At 42.7% G+C, this 20,805-nt stretch overlaps 1 protein-coding gene across 2 annotated transcripts in view; it reads right to left on the bottom strand.

Moving 5' to 3' along the window:
* The window catches only part of MAP3K5 (mitogen-activated protein kinase kinase kinase 5), a 269,310-nt gene that overhangs the window by 73,352 nt on the left and 175,153 nt on the right, over window positions 1–20,805 (bottom strand). For both annotated transcript variants that reach the window (XM_073671312.1, XM_073671313.1), the window contains exons 14-16: window positions 20,638–20,719; window positions 19,931–20,064; window positions 3,231–3,358 (exon numbers count right to left, since the gene is read on the bottom strand). In XM_073671312.1, coding sequence (XP_073527413.1) covers window positions 3,231–3,358; window positions 19,931–20,064; window positions 20,638–20,719 — 344 coding nt within the window. The remainder of the gene's footprint in view (window positions 1–3,230; window positions 3,359–19,930; window positions 20,065–20,637; window positions 20,720–20,805) is intronic.

Below are 20,805 nucleotides of genomic sequence, written 5' to 3' on the forward strand. Positions count from 1 at the left end.
TATTCCCTAGTGCTGTCTTACTCAATATTCCTAGACAAAGCACTCCTATTTAAAAAAAATTACAATAAAATACTGCCATAGCTGTGATCAGACATTCTGCTTATTTTGACCCCTTGCAGACAATTTTTGTATTTTCACTTTTCCTTGCCTTTTTCAAAGAGTCATAACATTTTTATTTCCACTGATAAAAGACGTATGAGTGCTTGTTTTTTTTGCGTGTCAAGTTGTAGTTTTGAATGACACCATGTAATACAGTGGTCCTCAACCTTTCATACCTTGAGAGCCGCATTGAGCTCTAATAGATGTTGCAATCCACATTCAGCAGGACGTCTATTACTTACACCATAATGGCACTGAAGAGCCCTACTGTCCCATTATAATGACAGCCAAAGCTTTCTCACTGAAAGCACTCCGAATCCTTGTGCCCCTCCCTTGTGGTCAGTATATTTATATCCAGGGGTTCCAACTTTACTCCTTTTCGATATTCTTGCATCAAGCACACTTACTATACTATCACAAGAAGCTTCAAGCCCCCCCTCTAACTGGTTGTATCATCCCATCACCAGCTTACTGTATTTATCCTCCCCACCAATATACAAGCATCCAGATCGGCTCTTCTGTGCAGGGCTACTCACAAAATTCACCATCTGGAGACCTTCTCTTCATAGTGGTTTATTAGACATGGTGCTAATGCACCAAGCTGACAGACAGCCACGAGCCACACAACATGGTCCGAAGAGCCACATGTTGGGGACACCTGATGTGATTTATGGAAAAATAGTGATGATATAGTGAAAAAAATATGCAATGTATTCTCTTTTTGTTTTTTTAATAGTGTTAATTGTGCAGTAGAAATGACGTGGGATCATGAATCTATAGGCCAGTTATGGATATAACAAGTATGTACATATATATTTTTTAGCATAAAATGTTTTCTTTAGTTAGGCTATGTGCCCACGATGCAGAAATGCTCTGGATTTTTCCTGAGCGTTTCTGCATCTCCCCTGGCAGAAAAAACACATGCGGATTGTACATGCGGATTGTGCATGCGGATTGTGCATGCGGATTGTGCATGCGTTTTTCCTGCCAGGGACATGCGGATGTGAAGCGTTATTCACTTGCATTTCCGCATGCGGGTTGACAAGCGCTTTCCAAGCGATTTTAGCATCACTTGGAAAGTGCTTGACAACTTGTTCACACTATATAAATCCATGCAAACGGCATGGATTTATCTAGTGTGACCCGAGAGAATGTAAAAAAATAAAAAATAAATCTATACTTACCCTCCGATGGCCCCCGGTGTCTTGCTTCACTCGGTGCTGACTGCCGGCAGATCGCGGTACACTGAAGGACCTGTCGACGTCAGCGTCACGTGACCCGTCACATGACTATGACGTCAGCGCAGGTCCTTCAGTCCATCGCGATTTGCCGGCATGAGAGGAGGAGCGCACCGGGGGCCGCCAGAAGGTAAGTATCATATTTATTTTTTATTTTATTCTTTTTTTCACAGTTTCTATGGTACCTGGGTCTGGATGAGAGTCTCCTCTCCTCTAGACCCGGGTACCATCCGCACATTGGAACGCGTGGATTGCGCATCTACATATACAGTGATGCGTAATCCATGCGTTCTAATGCAAGTCAATGGCGGCGAAAACGCAGCACTTCCGCAAAATAATTGGTAGTGCGGCGTTTTTTTCCGCAATGATAATCCGCAGCGGAAATTTCCGCAGCATGTGCACAGCGGGGGTGGGAAAACTACCATTCCAACACGGTAATGAATCAGAAGAGAAACACATATCATCCAATGCGGAGTACAACTTATAAGGGACAATATGTCCAAGCTTTTAATAGGGGAGGGAAGCAGAAAACCCCCAAAAAAGGTGGGTTCAAGATAGATGTCCTGCCCCTGTCTCCATGAGGTGTCTGTATTAATCAAAAAATGTATATTCATTCCAACAGAACCAGATTTTATTCACAAGTACAGGATTTTTCTTAGACCGGGGTCCCACTAGTGTATGGCATCGGATGCGATATGCTAATGACACTCGGCTCCAGCTCTGCTGCGAGCGGGAGCCGAGTGTCAGTGCTCCGATCCTCTCGCATGCAAGAATTGGCATGCAGGGGCGGAAGAGACAGAAATTAATTTATCAATCGCCTCCATTGCCGGCGTCCACGGGAATCGCCTTACACTCAGGTGATATCCAAGTGCAGTGCGATGTATCACACGCACCCACAGACTTGTATGGGTGCGTGCGATCCGATTCACGGATGCAATCGCAACATGCTGAGATTATTTTCTTAGGCCGATTCGGCATACGAAAACAATTGTAGATGTGAGTTGCCCCATAGAGTAACATTGGGCCGAGTGCTATGTGATGTTTTATCGAATTGCACTCGTCCGATTTCATCGCAAGTGTGAACAAGCCCTTATTTGCAGACGTTACTTGCTCGATAGAATATATCCAGTTAATTTGTGCAAACCAGTTTGCGATAAAGGGGAGGTAGTGGATTTACATAAAGCAGGAATACAGGTCTTAGCTGCATTAAGTAAATGATGTAATAAGGAGTGGAGAGAAATTTTCATGATGTGGTTGTGATGGAGAAGACCAAAATATGTGAAGTAACGATCCCTCCCCAGAGCCACAATGCCAGTGCTATGTTGCAGAAGTTAAGGGATATATTAAGAAGTTAAGGGATATATTTTCTGTTCATCAGTCGGAACTCTGTACCTTCTGGTTAAGAGTTTATAATTAGTTTTCTGCTATCTGTAAAGGATAGAAGCTAAAACAAGCACATGTCCCTCTCCCATTTATCAGGTAGAGAGGGAACCAGTTGTCAGGAGGATCTATGAGCCATTTATAAATCTGTGAGAGAACGACACACAGGAACCCAAGATGAACACAAAAATTCAAAGGGAGAGAAAGGACATACGGCTTTTTTTTTTCTTTTTAAGTCTTCATACAGTGCTTGGGCTATATAGAGCAATTTCACTGGGCCTCAAAGGAGTACAAAAATAGCAGCAATGGAGGCTTTTAGAGGGCTCCTTGGGGCCATGGGAACCCTTGGCACTCCAAGATTTTGTTGCCAGGTAAGATAGGATGGTGGGGACTTAGCATTTAAGGAGTTTTCTATATGACACTCTGAACATCTTTTTATACTGTTGTGTGAACCTACCCTAGGTGTAGTGTCCATTTGAAATGAAAACATGCACATATTAAATGATGTCTTACCTCCTGGTACCTGCTCCATAAAAATCTTAATAAAGCCATTTTCACTGAAAGAGCCCAAATACTGGACAATATTCTTGTGTTTGAGATGTTTGTGAAGTGCGATCTCTTCGTGGAGTGGCTGCGAGTACCTGCAGGTACAAATACATGTATACATGTATTATGCAACAGTGACAAAAACTTACCATATATATGAAATAATAGCATATACAGCGGGTGAAATAACTATTGAACGCGTCACAAATTTTTTAAGTAAATATATTTCTAAAAGTGCTATTGACATGAAATTCTCACCAGATGTCAGTAACAGCCTATCCAATCCACACAAGCAAAGAGATCAAACAATAGATGTCCATAAATTAAGTTGTGTAATAATCCATTCATAATGTAAAGTACAATTGCGCGTTTGACCTACGTTGCAGCTCTTAGAGCATATTTCATGACATCAAACAAAAGAACAGAAAAAAAGAATGAATAAAAATTTGTGAAGTGGACCTAAGGTAAAGCACAGAGCTGCACAGTTCACAGTCAAAGTAAAATGGTTTCACTTTAACGGAGTTGTCCGGTCTAAAATGACAAGTCCGCAGTCACTCTTGTGAATCCTCCCAGTGCACACACTGTGTGTTTGTGTGTTGTGAGGATACGCCAGTGTCTGCGTCAGGAACAGAGCTCAAGTATGCGATATGCATACTTCTGGCCAGAACCTGACTATGTGAGCAGCGCTTTGCGTATGCCCGGGAAGTCAGGGAGCACAGTGTACGTCACAGTGCCCTGAGACATGAAGGTGAGGGGGGAATATGATAATTAAGCATATAGGCTGTATAAAATAGAATGGATTAAAGCGCTTTTCTCTGCAATCAGACCTCTACTATACAGGTATGTATAGATTTACTTTTCTATACCTTGTATTGGCATAGTAGAGATCTGATATCTCCCAGCGGGTGACAGATTGCCTTTAATAGCGGCCACGCCGAGCGCAGCAGGATTCGCGCTGTGGCCACAGTGTGCGCGCTATTGAAGAGAGTGAATGGTTACTGCTCCCCACGCACACAGTCCAGAAGTATTCCTTTGTTTGTATATTATGCTTTCCTAGCACTTGCCTTATTCTGGTCACTTTTTTGGGTGGATTTTAATTCCACAACATGCAAATTTATGCTGCAGATTTCACCACGGATTCCAAATTTTGCAATGTAATGGTATGTTCACACACATCGTAACTGCTGCAGATTTTTGTGCACCAAAAACAATAGTATTGGCAGGAAACACACTGTATCCAATATGCTCATTCTTGACACTTCTTTTCGGTGTTTTTGTGTGCTTTCTTTTCTCATTAATTTGAATGGATGAAAAATGCATCAAAATCATGGAAATAACTGACTTGATGCTTTTTGGCAAAAACAATAAAAGGAAAAAAATACAGCACTTTCCATGATGGATAAAAACAATAGTATATTTGGATGCTCAAATAAATTCTAAGTATAACACCATTAGAAACAGGGCATCCTGTTAAAATATACCACATCCTATGCATTTCGAACAGATGTGTGTAGACGGTGCTTAGACATGCCATTAAAAAAGGATCATCTAAACACATTGTTTCAAAACACGTAGGCAAGTGGTATATTTTTCAAGGATGTCCTGTTTACAATGTTATGCTTTCTATATTTGGATGCTCAAATAAACGTTATTGTTTTTACTCATCATTGGAGGTCAAAGTGATGGATCCTTTACTATTTTTTGTTCTCAACTGCTACATTCATCTCCTTCCAACAGAGATTTCTATCCGTGCACTTTCCAAAGACTTTATATATACAGAGAGGTGAGCTGAACATCTACATATGTTTTTTCTCTTTTAGGCAAAAACGCCGCAGGGCTCCAAATACGTGTGGGGAAAAAAAACGCAGCATGTGCATGAGATTTCAGAAATCTCATTGATTTTGCTGGCACTGCAGTCCTGCTCACCGTTTTTGGCCCCCATTAAGTTTAAGTACATAATGTGGAATATCTCCTGAAAAAAATGAATCAAGTGAAACAGTTTTCTAGTATAGAGCACTCGTGTTAAATACAAAAGAGCAAATGATAAATAGTTTAAGACAAAAAGCAATGGGAGGGAAAAACAGAAAAACCTAAAGAATGCTGTGACACTAGTATTGGCACCCTTTACATTAATTTAGTATGGAAACACATTTTGACTCACCTGTGGTAAATCACAAAAGAGATTAATTGTCAGTGCCCATGTGACAGGAATTAGCCAATGAATGAGGACTTCAGTGTTTTAAAAAGCCACATAGTAGGCCCTGTTCCTTTGTCACAATGGTGAAGACAAAAGGAGCTGTCTGAGGACATCAGAACTGCTATTAGCAAACACAAGACTTCCAAAGGGTATAAGGCCATCTCCAAAGACCTTGGTGTCCCAGTTTCAACAGTGTGCAATGTTATTAAGAAGTTTGCCAAGCATGGAACCTTCAATAACCTTCCTGGACGTGGGGAAAAGAAGAAAATTGACAAGAGATGTCTTCGAAGGTTGGTGTGAATGGTGGAAAAAAATACCACAGCAAACATCCAAAGACCTGAAGGCCAACCTAGAACAGGCTGGGCATGGTTTCAACAAGTACCATACACCACACACTAAACCAAACAGAGCTTTATGGGCGAAGGCCAAGGAAGAAACCATTGCTGAAGAAAAGACATAAAAAGTAACGACTGATCTTTGCCAAAGAGTACCTAGACAAACCACAATCCTTCTGGGAAAGTATTCTGTGGACAGATGAAACAAAAATAGAGCTTTTTGCCAATGCAGGGCAATAGTTTGTTTACAGACGGCGTAATGAAGCTTATAAGGAAAAGATCACCTTACAAACAGTTAAGCATGTTGGAGGATCCATAATGCTGTGTGGTTGCTTTGCTGCGTCTGGTACTGGAGGCCTTGACCGTATCACAGGAGTCATGAAATCAGAAAATTATCAAGAGATTTTAGAGTAAAATGTCCTACCCAGTGGAAGAAAACTTGGTTTGAGTCGAAGATCATGGGTACTCAAGTAAGACAATGACCCAAAGCACATATCCAAAAGTACACAGGAATGGTTGAAAAAGAAAAAAATGGACTGTTTTTAAATGGCCAGCAATCCTGACCTCAACCTCATTTAAAATCTTTGGGGTGAGCTGAAATCTGCGATTGGGAAAAAGAAACCTGCTAACATTTAAGAGCTTGAACAAAATGTAAAATAGGAGAAAAATTCCAGCTGAGAAATACAAGAAGCTTATAGATGGCTACAAGAAATGTTTGGAGGCTGTCATCAATGCCAAAGGGTGTGCAACCAAGTATTAATTAGGGGTGCCTTTATTCCTGCACATGCTGTTTATTCTGTTTCTTCTTTGAAATTGCAACATGGAAGTTGAAAAACAATGTTTTATTGTTGTATTACTTTGGACCACTAATTAAAAAATCCTGAGGATATAACTTAAGTACATTTCCATTAATTTCTGAAGATATGGTACAGTCTATGAAAAAAATGAAGGGATGCCAATAATGGTGACCAGCACTGTATAAAATGCTACAATTACGATACATGTGGATATACCCTTGTGCGAAAATATGCAGAAAATGTGAACCTTTTCCGCAATTAAATTACTGTTGTTTTACACAGCTGATCTGGTGAGTGGGAATATACTCTATGCCAGAGAAATGCACAGCATGACTACATGCACTTTTAGCAGAAATTATCAACCTTCTGTAGACTTTTTACACGTTTTACAAGTGAATATATTAAAACTATGTGATTTTATCTACACAAGATGTGCGACCAAACACCACGTTACAAAACAATAGCAAATCACCACTATGTCTACAGGCACCCTCAAGATCCACTATGCTTTTATAAGAATAAATGTGTTTAACTTAAAACAGAGTGCAATGTTTTTAGAACGCTTTTCAGATCATACAAATAAAATATGTCTTTTTGTAATCTGAACTGATTACATTCCGAGTATTATGTTCTTTTGGGATAAGCTGGTATTCAATGTGCTAGACACTGCAGAGTAATATGCAGTCTGTCGCTGAATATATTACATTATCTGGTTGAGACAGCCCATCTGACAAAAAACACTTCCAGATTTATGCTGTCCTTGGACTAATTCTTAGTTATGTACTGTTGGGCTCTCTGCATTCAGTTTGCTGGCTTCCCTCACCTGTGCAATACTAAGGAAATTCTGGAAAAACATGACCTGTTGGTGGGCCTGTAGGACTGGAGTTGGGGAACAATGTCAGAGCATAGAAGAAAAAAGTGGAACCTAGCACAATCACTTTCAATTTTGCTGGGTAAATCATGAAGTATTGCAGCCCAAGTGCCCTCATTCTTCTTTTAATGTCTATGTACAGGGATCTTCTATGCTGGACTTCCACAGAGAAGTCTGAAAAAAAGGATTCTCTCTGCCCTCCAAGTGATACGTCCTCTTTCTCCCGTGCTTTCCTCTGTGTGATATCTCAGGTTTTATAATGTAGGATTTTAATCAGGGTAAGGCCTAGGAGGTCTGCCCAATGGTCCAGGTCTTGTGGGAACCCTGTTGGCTCTTTCCACTGCAAACAGATGAGTGATGACTCCTTTGCCAAAGGTGTCTAGCAGTCATATTGCAAAAAAGCCATCCGGGTCTCTCCTTTCCACCTTTTTAGGGACCCCAACCAGCCGGATATTGTTACACTTTTGGCAATTTTCCAGATCATCAATGTTGGCCAGTAAGGCGGCAAATGTTTGCTTGTGACTCTGAATGTCCCTTTGGACAGGATGAGGACGTCCTCCAACTCACTAACTCTCCCCTCCACAGCAGTTGTGCACTCTGCCATTTTTTGCGCATCATGCCGGATTATCAGAATGGTGTCCTGAATCTGGCCTGTTAGCTTGGCCAGTGTAAAATTGCATTTGTTAACAGCAGTTAAAACATCCTGTAAAGATGGGGGTCCCACTAAGGGTTTTTCACCATGGGTGCTCTCTCTGTGCTTGAAAATGAGCTCTACATTATTGTGCACCTGGGAGTTTGATGCTGTGCCATGGGGGATATCCTCCCCCTCCTCTTCTTGAACTAGTGCATCATATCTAGATCCTTTTGGGGTCATTATGTTGTTCTCCTGTGTGCCATTTACTGATTTTCGTTTCTGTGGGGGGTGGGTGAATGCTCTATGAGCGTATTGCTCCAGTCTGGCCACTGTCTCTCCTCCTAGTTACCTCCTGCCTCTGGCCACAGGACGCACGAGTGCCATCTTGAATGTCTGATGGCACTGCTCCATCCTCCTTGCTGATCTTTCTGCTTCGGGTCATCTTCACCGCCGCAGCCCAGAAAAAGCACCTCCAGGATAAGTGCAGCAGGAGCTCGCCGGAAAAATGTTCTAACCGTATGCACGCTAGGCCACGCCACCAGAATATCGTTTATTGAGTCAAATAAACACCTATATATTAAAATTATAACTTTTTTGTGAAATTGTGTATTTTAGAGCAAATTTAGTGTGAATTATGTGCAAATCAATGAAAAAAAAAAAAAGATCTACCACAATAAATGACAGTTCCCATAGACATATGCCAATATGCATATTTGTATCAATGAAAAATGCTATTTGACATCCATTTTTTATCTGGAAAACATTCAATAGTGTGAATTATGTGCAAATCAATGAAAAAAAAAAAAGATCTACCACAATAAATGACAGTTCCCATAGACATATGCCAATATGCATATTTGTATCAATGAAAAATGCTATTTGACATCCATTTTTTATCTGGAAAACATTCAATACTTTGAGCTTCACTTTTGTGGAGTTTCACAAAAAAATCAAATGCCATATACAGCAAATAAGTTATTCCAATATGGCTATTCACAAGCAGTATCGTTGGTGAGATTTCCCCTTAAAACTGAATTTAGCTGTTAAATCTAGTCAAGCTTTGACTGATAACATTTTTCATATACATTTTTAAAGACTCTTCTGAAAAACAGCTACAAATAACTAAAAAGTTGTTGATTTTGCAGTTTGACTTTATATATTGGCAGTAGATATTAAGTTACCGTATATTCCGGCGTATAAGACGACCTGGTGTATAAGACGACCCCCCTACTTTCCTGTTAAAATATAGAGTTTAGGATATATTCACCGTATAAGACTACCCCTTTTCCAACGCATACCAAACACCGGTAAAAATTAAAAAAAAACAGATTTGAATTTAACATGGTCCTTTTTTTAATTTAAATTCTTATGACATGCAGGTATATAGCAGGAAAACTGTCACTCATAAACATATTAAAATAGGGGGGACCCCACGTCATTTTTGGGGGGGGGTCCCCCATTCTAATAGCTAGTAAAGGCTAGGTATTCAGCTGGGGGCTGATATTAGTAGCCTGGGAAGCTCCGTGGGTATTACCCCCTTCCCAGGCTTCAAACATCTGCCCCAGCTGTCTGCTTAACCTCCGCTAGAGACTATAATGATGGTGGATCCCACGCCAATTTTCTTTTTAAAAAATCCTTTATTTTAACACTAAATGACAATTGAGGGGTTAATAAAGATGCAGTCCCTAAATTATTATTAATTTTGTAATTAATTTTTCCCAAAAATGTTGACGTGGGCTTCGCCATATTTTTGTGTCCAGCCAGGTACAGCAGGCAGGAACGGGCTGCCCCCAACCACCAGCTGCCTAGTTGTACCTGGCCGGACACAACAATATAGGGAAGCCCTTTTTTTTTTTTATTATTTCATGAAATAATTAAAAAAAAAAAGACGTGGGGCTTCGCCCTATTTTTGTGTCCAGCCAGGTACAACTAGGCAGCTGGGGGCTGGAATATGCAGCGCAGGGAGGCCCAAGCTTTCTGGCCCCCCCCCCCGCTGCAAATTGCAGTCCGCAGCCGCCCCAGAAAATGGCGCGTTCATAGAAGCGCCATCTTCTGGCGCTGTACCCAACTCATCCAGGGCCCTGGTGCGGTGGCTCACTGGGTAATAAAGGGGTTAAGGCCAGCTTGGCATTATCAGCTGGCCCTAAGCCCGAAATTCATGGGGTCACGCCAATATTAGACATGACCGCCATGAATTTCTAGTAAAGTAATTAAAAAAAACACAAACACCCAGAATAAAGTCCTTTAATTGAAATAAAGACACAATTTTTTAATGTTCTAAATTAAACCATACTTACCATCACGCCCATTCCAGCTGAAGCCAACGATCTCCTGCAATAAAAGTAAAATAATAAAGCAACCTCATCCTTACCTCTCCATGGTTCCCAGGACCGGTCCAGCTCTGCTACATTCACATGACAGGCTGGACCGCAGCAGAACGCTGCTGTTCAGCTTGCCATGCGGCAGACACTGAGAAGCGCAGGCATGCTTGTGCTCCTCAGTGTCTGACTGTGACGGCATCCAGATGAGGCGAGATCATGTCCAATGAACTCGGCTCACCTCATGCACGTCACTGACAGCGTGGGAAAATTCTCCTGCTCCCCGCATGCGCAGTAGAAGTTTCCCACGCTGTCAGTGACGGACGTCCAGGAGGTGAGCTGAGTTCATTGTCGGCTCATCTGGATGCCGTCACAGCCAGACACTGCAGAGCGCAAGCAAGCCTGCTCTTCTCAGTGTCTGCGGGATGACAGGCTGGATGGCAGCGTTCTGCTGCGGTCCAGCCTGTCATGTGAATGTAGCAGAGCTGGACCGGTCCTGGGAACCATGGAGAGGTAAGGATGAGGCTGCTTTATTATTTTACTTTTATTGCAGGAGATCGTTGGCTTCAGCTGGAATGGGCGTGATGGTAAGTATGGTTTAATTTAGAACAATAAAGAATTGTGTGTTTATTTCAATTAAAGGACTTTATTCTGGGTGTTTGTGTTTTTTTTTTTAACTTTGACTATGGGGTTAGTAATGGGGGTATCTTATAGACGCCTCTCCATTACTAACCTGGGCTTGATGTCAGCTGGCATTATAAGCTGACATCAACCCCAGCCCTATTACCCCCTGCCACCGCACCAGGGCAGCGTGGAAGAGCGAGGCTAAGTGCCAGAATTGGCGCATCCTATGGATGCGCCATTTCTGGGGCGGCTGACGGCTGGTGTTTCTAGCCTGGGAGGGGGCCAATATTCATGGCTCCCTTCCTGGGCTATTAATATCAGCCCCCAGCTGTCTGCCTAGCCTTTGCTAGCTATTAAATTAGGGGGGACCCCACGTCATTTTTTTTGGGGGGTCCCCCATTTTAATAGCTAGTAAAGGCTAAGTATTCAGCTGGGGGCTGATATTAGTAGCCTGGGAAGCTCCGTGGGTATTACCCCCTTCCCAGGCTTCAAACATCTGCCCCAGCTATCTGCTTAACCTCCGCTAGAGACTAAAATTAAGGGGAACCCCATGCCAATTTTTTTTTAAATAAATCCGTTATTTTAACACTAGATGACAAGTACAGTAACCAGCACTGTCACTGTACTTCTTATATATGTGACTGACATGTTTCTATCTATCTAATCTATGTGTGATGCTCTATCTTTCTGTTATAAATTGTCGGGTACAGATGCTGAATTGCCGGCAGGCTTTTTTAAAGAGACGGTGCATGAAAACACTAATATTTGTTTTAATAAATCCTTTACACTAAATGACAAGTACAGTAAGCAATACTGTCACTGTACTTCATATATATGTGACTGACATGTTTCTATCTATCTAATCTATGTGTGATGCTCTATTCTTTCTATTCTAAATTGTCGGGTGCCGGCTTATGCCGCTGCTGAATTGCCGGCTTTTCATATATTGTCACAGAAGCGATGCGAACTTCCCAGCTCCGGACACAGCGCAGCGCTTCTGTGACAAGTGAAAACTGTCGGCACAGAAGCCCTGCGCTGTGTCCGGAGCTGGGAATACGCAGCGATGTGTCAGTTTCAGCACAGAAGCGCTGACTGTCTGGACCTACCGCCGCCGTATTTTAACTCCCTCCACCTTATATTAACTCCGACATGGCAGGGATACGGCCACGGCAGCTTATTAACACCCCCAGAGTATCCCCGCATGTCAATTTCTGAAAGTTCAAAAGCATTACCGGCGTATAAGACGACCCCAGACTAGACAGAAGATTTTTCAGTCTTCAAAAGTCGTCTTATACGCCGGAATATACGGTATTTGAGCTACAGCCTACTTTTATACAGATATGGAGGCAGTAACAATAGAAAGGACTGTCTATGTCCAAGCCACAAAATAAAAAAAGTTCTAGAAAAAGAGATTAGTTATATTAGATGATTGCGTAACTTTAGGCATTGGGCATGGGCATTACTAGTTAAATACATTTAATAAGTGAGTAGGGCAATGGAATATTTATTTCTTGGACCTCAATCACTTCTTTATAGTCTTTATTAATGTTCTATATGGTTTCCATGCTTTGTATTAACTGGATGGAATCTGGATCTGGCATTCTGCTAGGTGAGTCATACATCCATTCCCTATTGTACGTGCAGGATTGCCAAGGTATCCTTTGGAATAGAAGTCATTCTTCAGTCTCGATTTTCATACCGCGATTCAAGACTTGCCAATTGAAGAAAAGTGGTAGACATTTCTTCATGCAGTAAATAAATCTATTATAGGCCTTAAAGAGAATCTGTCACCAGTTTTTTTGCTATGTAATCGGAGAGCAGCGTAATGTAAAGTGAGAGACCCTGATTGAAACGACGTATCACTTAAAGGCCTGCTTCATGTAGTTTTTTTTAATAAAATCATTGTTTTATTAGCAAGAGATTATCAGTAGAGGACTATGTGGCCTGCTGCCAGGTAGTCTGCCCACTCCCCACCACTGATTGGCAGCTTTCTATTTATGCACAGTGATGTGCAGGGTTATACAGAGCTCAGCATTCAGAGGGCTGCAAGATCTGCATCAGAGAAAACAGCGATTTTATCAAGCTAGTCTGCTACATCGCTAGAATTAGGGTTTCTGCCCCTACATCACGCTGCTCTCAGATGGGAGTAGCAAAAAACCTGGTGACAGCCTCTTATTCTTTTTAAAGGGAATCTATTAATTAATTACTTACTGAACTACCTCCTGCATATGATCTGATTATCATTGAAATTACACAACTGTATTGGCCGCTTCCATGCATCAATTTTTCTTAGGCCTCGCTCACATCAGCGTATAAATTGGGCAAGTGCAATTCGATAAAAAAATCGGATTGCACTTGTACTAATGTAGTATTAGAGAAAAAATAAATCGCAGCATGCGACAGGACAGGACTCACCAATGCAAGTCTATGGGCCACCCGATTTTTGCGCACACATCTCAAAGGAAACCCCAAATTTCATCAGCCTAGTACAGTAAATTCACAGCATGAACAGTCAGAATAAAGAGATAGAATAGATACAGGACATGTATCTATTCAATGTCACAAGCCCCCTTTAGTGTCTATGATGTGGCACTAAAGGGTGTTTTGTCTTATTTAACCTATTAAATAAATAATTTATCAAAAACTTCATTTTTTTTAATCAGCCAAGGTAAAGCAGACTCCTGTGGGCTTATTTTCAGACTGGGAAGGTCCCTGGTTATTGGGCCCTTCCCAGCCTTAATATACCAGCCCGCAGCTGCTCCAAAATTGGCGCATCACATGAGATGCGCCTATTCAGGCACTGTGCCAGGCTCTTCCCGATTGCCCAGGTGCAGTGGCAATTGGGGTAATTGTATTTTCAAACTGGGAAGGGCCCAATAACCAGGGACATTCCCAGCCTGATAATATAACCCCACAGCTGTATGCTTTACCTTGGCTGGTTATCAAAAATAGGGGGGACACATCATTTTTTTAGTTATTTATTTGATAGGTTAAATAAGGCTAAACACCTTACAGTGCCACATGAAAGGCACTAAAGCAGGTGTGCCAAACTCAAATACACAGAGGGCCAAAATTAAAAACTGGGACAAAGTTGCAGGCCAATCTTGATATTTATTAAAAAATGGCTACAAATGAGAACGTTTTTCCTTAAAGCATACTGCATTTTTTGGACTATAAGAAGCATTTTTTTCTTCCAAAATTTTGGAGGAAAGCGGGGGGTGCGCCTTATAGTCCGAATATACATTGCTCAAAAAATAAAGGGAACACTTAAACAGAATATAACTCCAAGTAAATCAAACTTCTGTGAAATCAAACTGTCCACTTAGGAAGCAACACTGATTGACAATCAATTTCATATGCTGTAGTGCAAATGGAATAGACAATAGATGGAAATTATTGGCAATTATCAAGACACCTTCAATAAAGGAGTGGCTCTGCAGGTGGGGACCACAAACCACATCTCAGTACCAATGCTTTCTGGCTGATGTTTTGGTCACTTTTGAATGTTGGTTTTGCCTTCACACCCGTGGTAGCATGAGACAGACTATACAACCAACAGAAGTTGCTCAGTTAGTGCAGCTCATCCAGGATGGCACATCAATGCGAGCTGTGGCAAGAAAGTTTGCTGTGTCTGTCAGCATAGTGTCCAGAGGCTGGAGGCGCTACCAGGAGACAGGCCAGTACACCAGATGTGGAGGGAGCCGTAGGAGGGCAACAACCCAGCAGAAGGACTGCTAACCCCGCCTTTGTGCAAGGAGGAACAGGAGCACTGCCAGAGCCCTGCAAAATGACCTCCAGCAGGCCACAAATGTGCATGTGTCTGCACAAACGGTTAGAAACCGACTCCATGAGGGTGGTATGAGGGCCCGACATCCACAGATGGGGGCTGTGCTCACAACCCAAAACCCTGCAGGATGCTTGGCATTCGCCACAGAACACCAGGATTGGCAAAGCCCTGTGCTCTTCACAGATGAAAGCAGCTTCACACTGAGCATATGTGACAGACGTGACAGAGTCTGGAGACGCCATGGAGAGCGATCTGCTGCCTGCAACATCCTTTAGCATGACCGGCTTGGCAGTGAGTCAGTAATGGTGTGGGGTAGCATTTCTTTGGAGGGTCGCACAGCCCTCCATGTGCTCGCCAGAGGTAGCCTGACTGCCATTAGGTACCGAGATGAGATCCTCAGACCCCTTGTGAGACCATATGCTGGTGCGGTTGGCCCTGGGTTCCTCCTAATGCGGACAATGCCAGACCTCATGTGGCTGGAGTGTGTCAGCAGTTCCTGCAAGATGAAGGCATTGAAGCTATGGACTGGCCCGCCCGTTCCCCAGACCTGAATCCGATTGAACACATCTGGGACATCATGTCTCGCTCCATCCACCAACGTCACGTTGCACCACAGAGTGTCCAGGAGTTGGCAGATGCTTTAGTCCAGGTCTGGGAGGAGATCCCACAGGAGACCATCCGCAACCTCATCAGGAGCATGCCCAGGCGTTGTAGGGAGGTCATACAGGCACACAATACTGAGCCTCATTTTGACTTGTTTTAAGGACATTACATCAAAGTTGGATCAGCCTGTATTGTGTTTTTCCACTTAAATTTTGGAGGTGACTCCAAATCCAGGCCTCCACTGGTTAATAAATTTGATTTCCATTGATGATTTTTGTGTGATTTTGTTGTCAGCACATTCAACTTTGTACAGAACAAAGTATTCAATGAGAATATTTCATTCATTCAGATCTAGGATGTGTTATTTGAGTGTTCCCTTTATTTTTTTGAGCAGTGTATATACCGTATATACTGTGGCTGTGGGCGGTGGAGGGTGTGGAGGGAGCGGCAGCGGTGGAGGAACGGGGCACAGGAGGCAGTAGCCAGCAGCTTCATCCTACACTGTGCCAGCTGCTAAAGAAAATTAATATTCACTGCTCCCCACGCCCATGGGCATGGGGAGCAGTGAATATTAATTTCCCTTAATAGTGCGCACACTGTACCCACAGCGCGGCTCCTACTGTGGCAATGTGTGCCCACTATTAAAGACCATGAATATACACTACAACCCACTCCCATGGGCGTGGGGAGTAGTGAATATTCATGCTCTTTAAAAGTGGGCACACAGAACACCGAGACGCTGCAGAAGCCGTGCTGCGGTTACACTGTGTGCTGGCTATTAAGGAGAATGAAGTCACTGCTCCCCACGTCCATAGTCCTGGCGTAGAGGAGCAGTGACTATTCCGGCAGAGCATTTCACAGTGTGACGGCGCATGGCAGTGACTCTTGTGGGACTGGGGAGAGTGGGCAGCCATTAACTTTGATAGATAGGTCAGATGGGGGGGGGGTTGAGTGAGGTGGGGGAAAGATGATGAATTCAGTTTTATCCATGTTAAGTTTTAGAAATCTAGCAGAGAAGAAGGATGAAACAGAGAGCAGACATTGTTGAATTCTGGTTAGTAAGGAGGTGATATCAGGTCCAGAGAGGTAGATCTGTGTGTCATCAGCATAGAGGTGATACTGAAAGCCCTGAGACAATGAGCTGCCCCAGGCCAAAGGTGTAGATGGAGAAGAGCAGGGGCCCTAGAACTGAGGCTTGGGGGACACCGACAGATAGTGGGCGAGATGAGGAGGTGGTGTGTGACTGGGAGATGCTGAATGTCCGGTCTGTTGGGTATGAAGAGATCCAAGATAGGGCCAAGTCCGTGATGCCAAGAGATGAGAGAGTCTGTAGTAAGAGGGAATGGCCCACTGTGTCGAAGGCAGGTGACAGGTCCAGGAGTAGGAGGACAAGGAGTAGGAGGACAGAGTAGTGTCACTTGGATTTGGTGGTTAGTAGGTCATTGGTGACTTTAGTTTTAGTGGAGTTATGGGGTTGGAAGCCAGATTGTAAGAGGTCAAAGAGGGAGCATGAGGAGAGGTGGGAGGACAGTTCAAGGTGGATGTGTTGTTCCAGTAGTTTTGAGGCATAGGGGAGAAGTGATATGGGTTGAGGGAGGGCTTTTTGAGGATGGGTGTGACAATACCTGTATTAAATTATGATACCAACCAAATTGCCCCCTAAATACAGTATGATACCATCACAGTGAATTCCTCCACACGCACTGTATGATGCCCCAACTGTGATCTCCACACAGACCTTTATACAGTATAATGGCCCCACATAGTCCTCCATACAGTATAATGGGCCCCACATAGTCCTCGGCGTTAAGGGTCAAATATAATCACCTGAAGGGCCAGAGTTTGACATGTATGAACTAAAGGGTTCTAGTTTATTATATGTAGGGAACTTGTGAAATTAAATGTCTACAGGATATCTATATATTCTATCTATGCATAGACGGATTATAATGAGGGCAATCTGGGCTACCGCCCAGGGCCCCGAACCTCCAGGGGGCCCGGGGCGTCTATGGCCAGATTGCCCTCATTATATGTGCGGCGCCGCGGCACATACCGGCAGACAGTGGCGGGGGGGGCCCCCGGACCGCTCCCCCAGCAGCGGCGCACGGCCGCTGCTTCTTCTTCGGCCAGGCCAGCACTGCAGCAGTTAACTTCCCTGTGCTGGCCCGGCCGTGTCACTGCTCGGAGACACGGCCCTGTGCGCGGCCGTGTCTCCTAGCTGTGACGTCACGCAGTGCGCACCCGGCCTGCAGTGCTGCACCGGAAAAGAGCAGGAGGACTGGAGCCGAGCCGGGGGATGGTGAGTGTGTGTGTGTGTGTGTGTGTGTGTGTGTGTATAGGCAGATATCATTGTGTGATGTCTGTTTATATGTATTTTTGTGTTTCAAATGTGTTTATGCGCGTGACTGCGTGGGGCCTCCTGCTGAGTATAGATGGCGCCGTGCGGCCTCCTGCTGTCTCTGGGGGGGGGCGCTGTGCGGCCTCCCGCTGTGTATAGATGGCGCCGTGCGGCCTCCCGCTGTGTATAGATGGCTATGTGTGTTCAATATTGAGTCATACAATTAATGTAAGGCTATGTGCCCACGATTTATATAGTGTGACCGTAAAAGAATGGTAAAAAATATATAATTACCTTCTGATGGCCTGCTGACGTCAGCGGTCGCGTGACCCGTCACATGACTAAATGATGTCACGGCAGGTCCTTTTCAGACCATCGCGAGCTGCCGGCAAGCCAGAACGCATTGGATAAAGACACCGGGTGCCATCAGAAGGTAATTATAACATTTATTTTTTATTTTATTCTTTTTTTTTACAGGTTCTATGGTACCCGGGTCCAGAGGAAAGTCTCCTGTCCTCCACACACGGGTACCATCCGTACATTGAAACGCATGGATTCTGCATGTACAGATGCAGTGATGCGGATGTGTTCCAATGCAAGTCAATGGCGGCGAAAACGCCGTGCTTCCGCAAAATAATAGTTAGTGCTGCGGATTTTTCCGCAATGATAATCCGCAGCGGAAATTTCCGCAGCATGTGCACAGCACATGCGGATTATCATTGGAGAACATGGCAGACCTACTATCAAGCGTAGTGGGCACACAAAATTATTATAATTAATATTGTGCTAAATTAATTTCACGTGAACTATCACATGATTTATCACAGGGGATCAGGTGGCATGTCACGTGATACATCAGGTGTGGGGGGGGGGCCGCGCCTTCTAAACTTCCCGGGGCCCTTGCTACTCTTAATCCACCCCGGTATCTATGTATTATCTATCTCTAATATATCTAATATCTTTCTATCATCTATCTATATCTGTATATAAGATTGCTTTATTAGTTTGTAAACTAGCTTTAAATTACATAGAGATTACAGTATGTAAAAGATGATGTTAAAAACGCGTTGCATACAGATTGCATACAGATGCTAGTTGAGAAAAATCACAATGTACTTGCATGAAACTCGTCCTACTTTTCTGGATCAACATCTGAGCGTTTTTTTTTTGTGCAGATGTGAGCGAGGCCTAAGTCTTCTAATGTTTCAGTGTTGGCGAGATATGTTTTTAAAAAACTAACCCAGCATTTAAGGGCAGCATATTAGCATGGCCTAATATACTGGACACATGAAAAAAACAGCAGTTATCATACAAGAGGTATACCAATAAAGAATACAGTGCCCTAATAAGCGCAGAGCTGCCTCACACACTCACCAATAATTGACCACCATCGTGCATACAAGCAGATACAACAGCGTCTGTCAATCATTAGTGATGGGGTGGGGAAGTGGTCGCCTCAACAATACAGCAGAATCATAACTACGAGTTTACTGTATTCTTTCTTATTTGCAGATATATGAGCAGCAAAATATTACTGTGCCATCTGGTATAATATTCTAATGGCAGACTGCTTTATGTATGGGAAGAAAATATTTGCCAACAACTGAAAATAAGGCAATAATAAAGACAAAGGGTACAAGTAAAACGAACCACAGATCAACAAAACATATGATACAGTATGTTAAAGAGAACCTGTCACAGGGATTTGGTATTAGCATCACTTTATCAGCCTCCAAACATTTCTTAATGATCCCTGTATTATACCTAAGCATTGTTGTAGTTTGTGTAAAAATCATGCTTAAACCTGGCTCACTTATGCCTGGACTAGTCAGAGAATGCTGTCACTCATCCAAGCAGTGAATTACCATCACACCCGCAGCGGTGTGATATTAGTGCACTGCTCTGATGAGTGACCACAGTCCTGGACTAGTCCAGGCATAAGTGAGCCAGTATAAAGAATAATTTTTACACATACTGCAGCAACCCTCATTTTTTATTCAGACCCTTATTATAACTATTATTAGGAGGCTGTTAAAGCGCTCCAAATAACATTATAAGGTAAATCCCCTTGACATGTTTCTTTTACAACTGCTCCAATATTCCCAATCTTTATTTTTTCTTATCAGTCTTAAAAAAATGTTTCCACCAAGGTAAGCAACATACCTATTGTCCCTCTCAGGCACCTCCTTTATAGCAATCCTGACTTGGTTACTGAGATCTCGTCCAGCATAAACCACTCCATGTGTACCTTTACCCAACACCGCTCTGTCACCATTTTCATCATATTCATAATCAAACTATGAAAAAGAAAATCAGGTCATGTTATAATGCTTAATAATCATACGTCATTCTTATATACGTGGTTGTCATCAGAACATACATTTCATGAAACATACATTTCATGAAACAAACTACTTGCTTATCACCCTAAGAAAAAAACTGCCCATAAAACAAAGCGATCTGTACACCATAAATTCTCGCTTCTTAGTAGGAAATAGTTTAAATAACTTTTTTGATTTTGTGTTAATAAAGCAAAGCTTGTATTTCATATCATGAAAAGTTCTATAATTTTTTTTTTTCTTGTACTGGGTTTCAATTCCAAACCATTTTTACATCTACTTGCTGTTGATGAATAGGGATTAGCGACATTTCAGTCTACATCCACAACCAGAAAACCTAGTCTCATAATAATCCCATGGGTGCGTACAGTAGCTTTTTAAAGGGATTGTCCAGGATTAAGATATTGATGATCTATCCTTAAAATAGCTAATCAATATCAGATGGGTGAAGTTCCGAGACTCCATTTCAGAAGAAAAAAAAGTGTACAGAACTGGGTAAAGAGTGTCTTAGTAAGATAGCCGTGCACTAACTTCAAGAGAGTCTCCATCGAAATCCACTTCATCTGAATTTTTTCCATGTTCTTCTGTGATGCTATTCACCATATCAAAAAACCTAAAAAGGACAAATAGATTGATGTCCAGTCAAAAATATTCAGTTTAGGTACTTTGATTTTTTTATTAGTCACTCAAAAGAAAAAA

Source organism: Phyllobates terribilis, unplaced genomic scaffold (genome assembly GCF_046119375.1).
Source record: "Phyllobates terribilis strain yellow unplaced genomic scaffold, ASM4611937v1 Scaffold_3__8_contigs__length_932513732, whole genome shotgun sequence".
NCBI classification, from domain to species: domain Eukaryota; kingdom Metazoa; phylum Chordata; class Amphibia; order Anura; family Dendrobatidae; genus Phyllobates; species Phyllobates terribilis.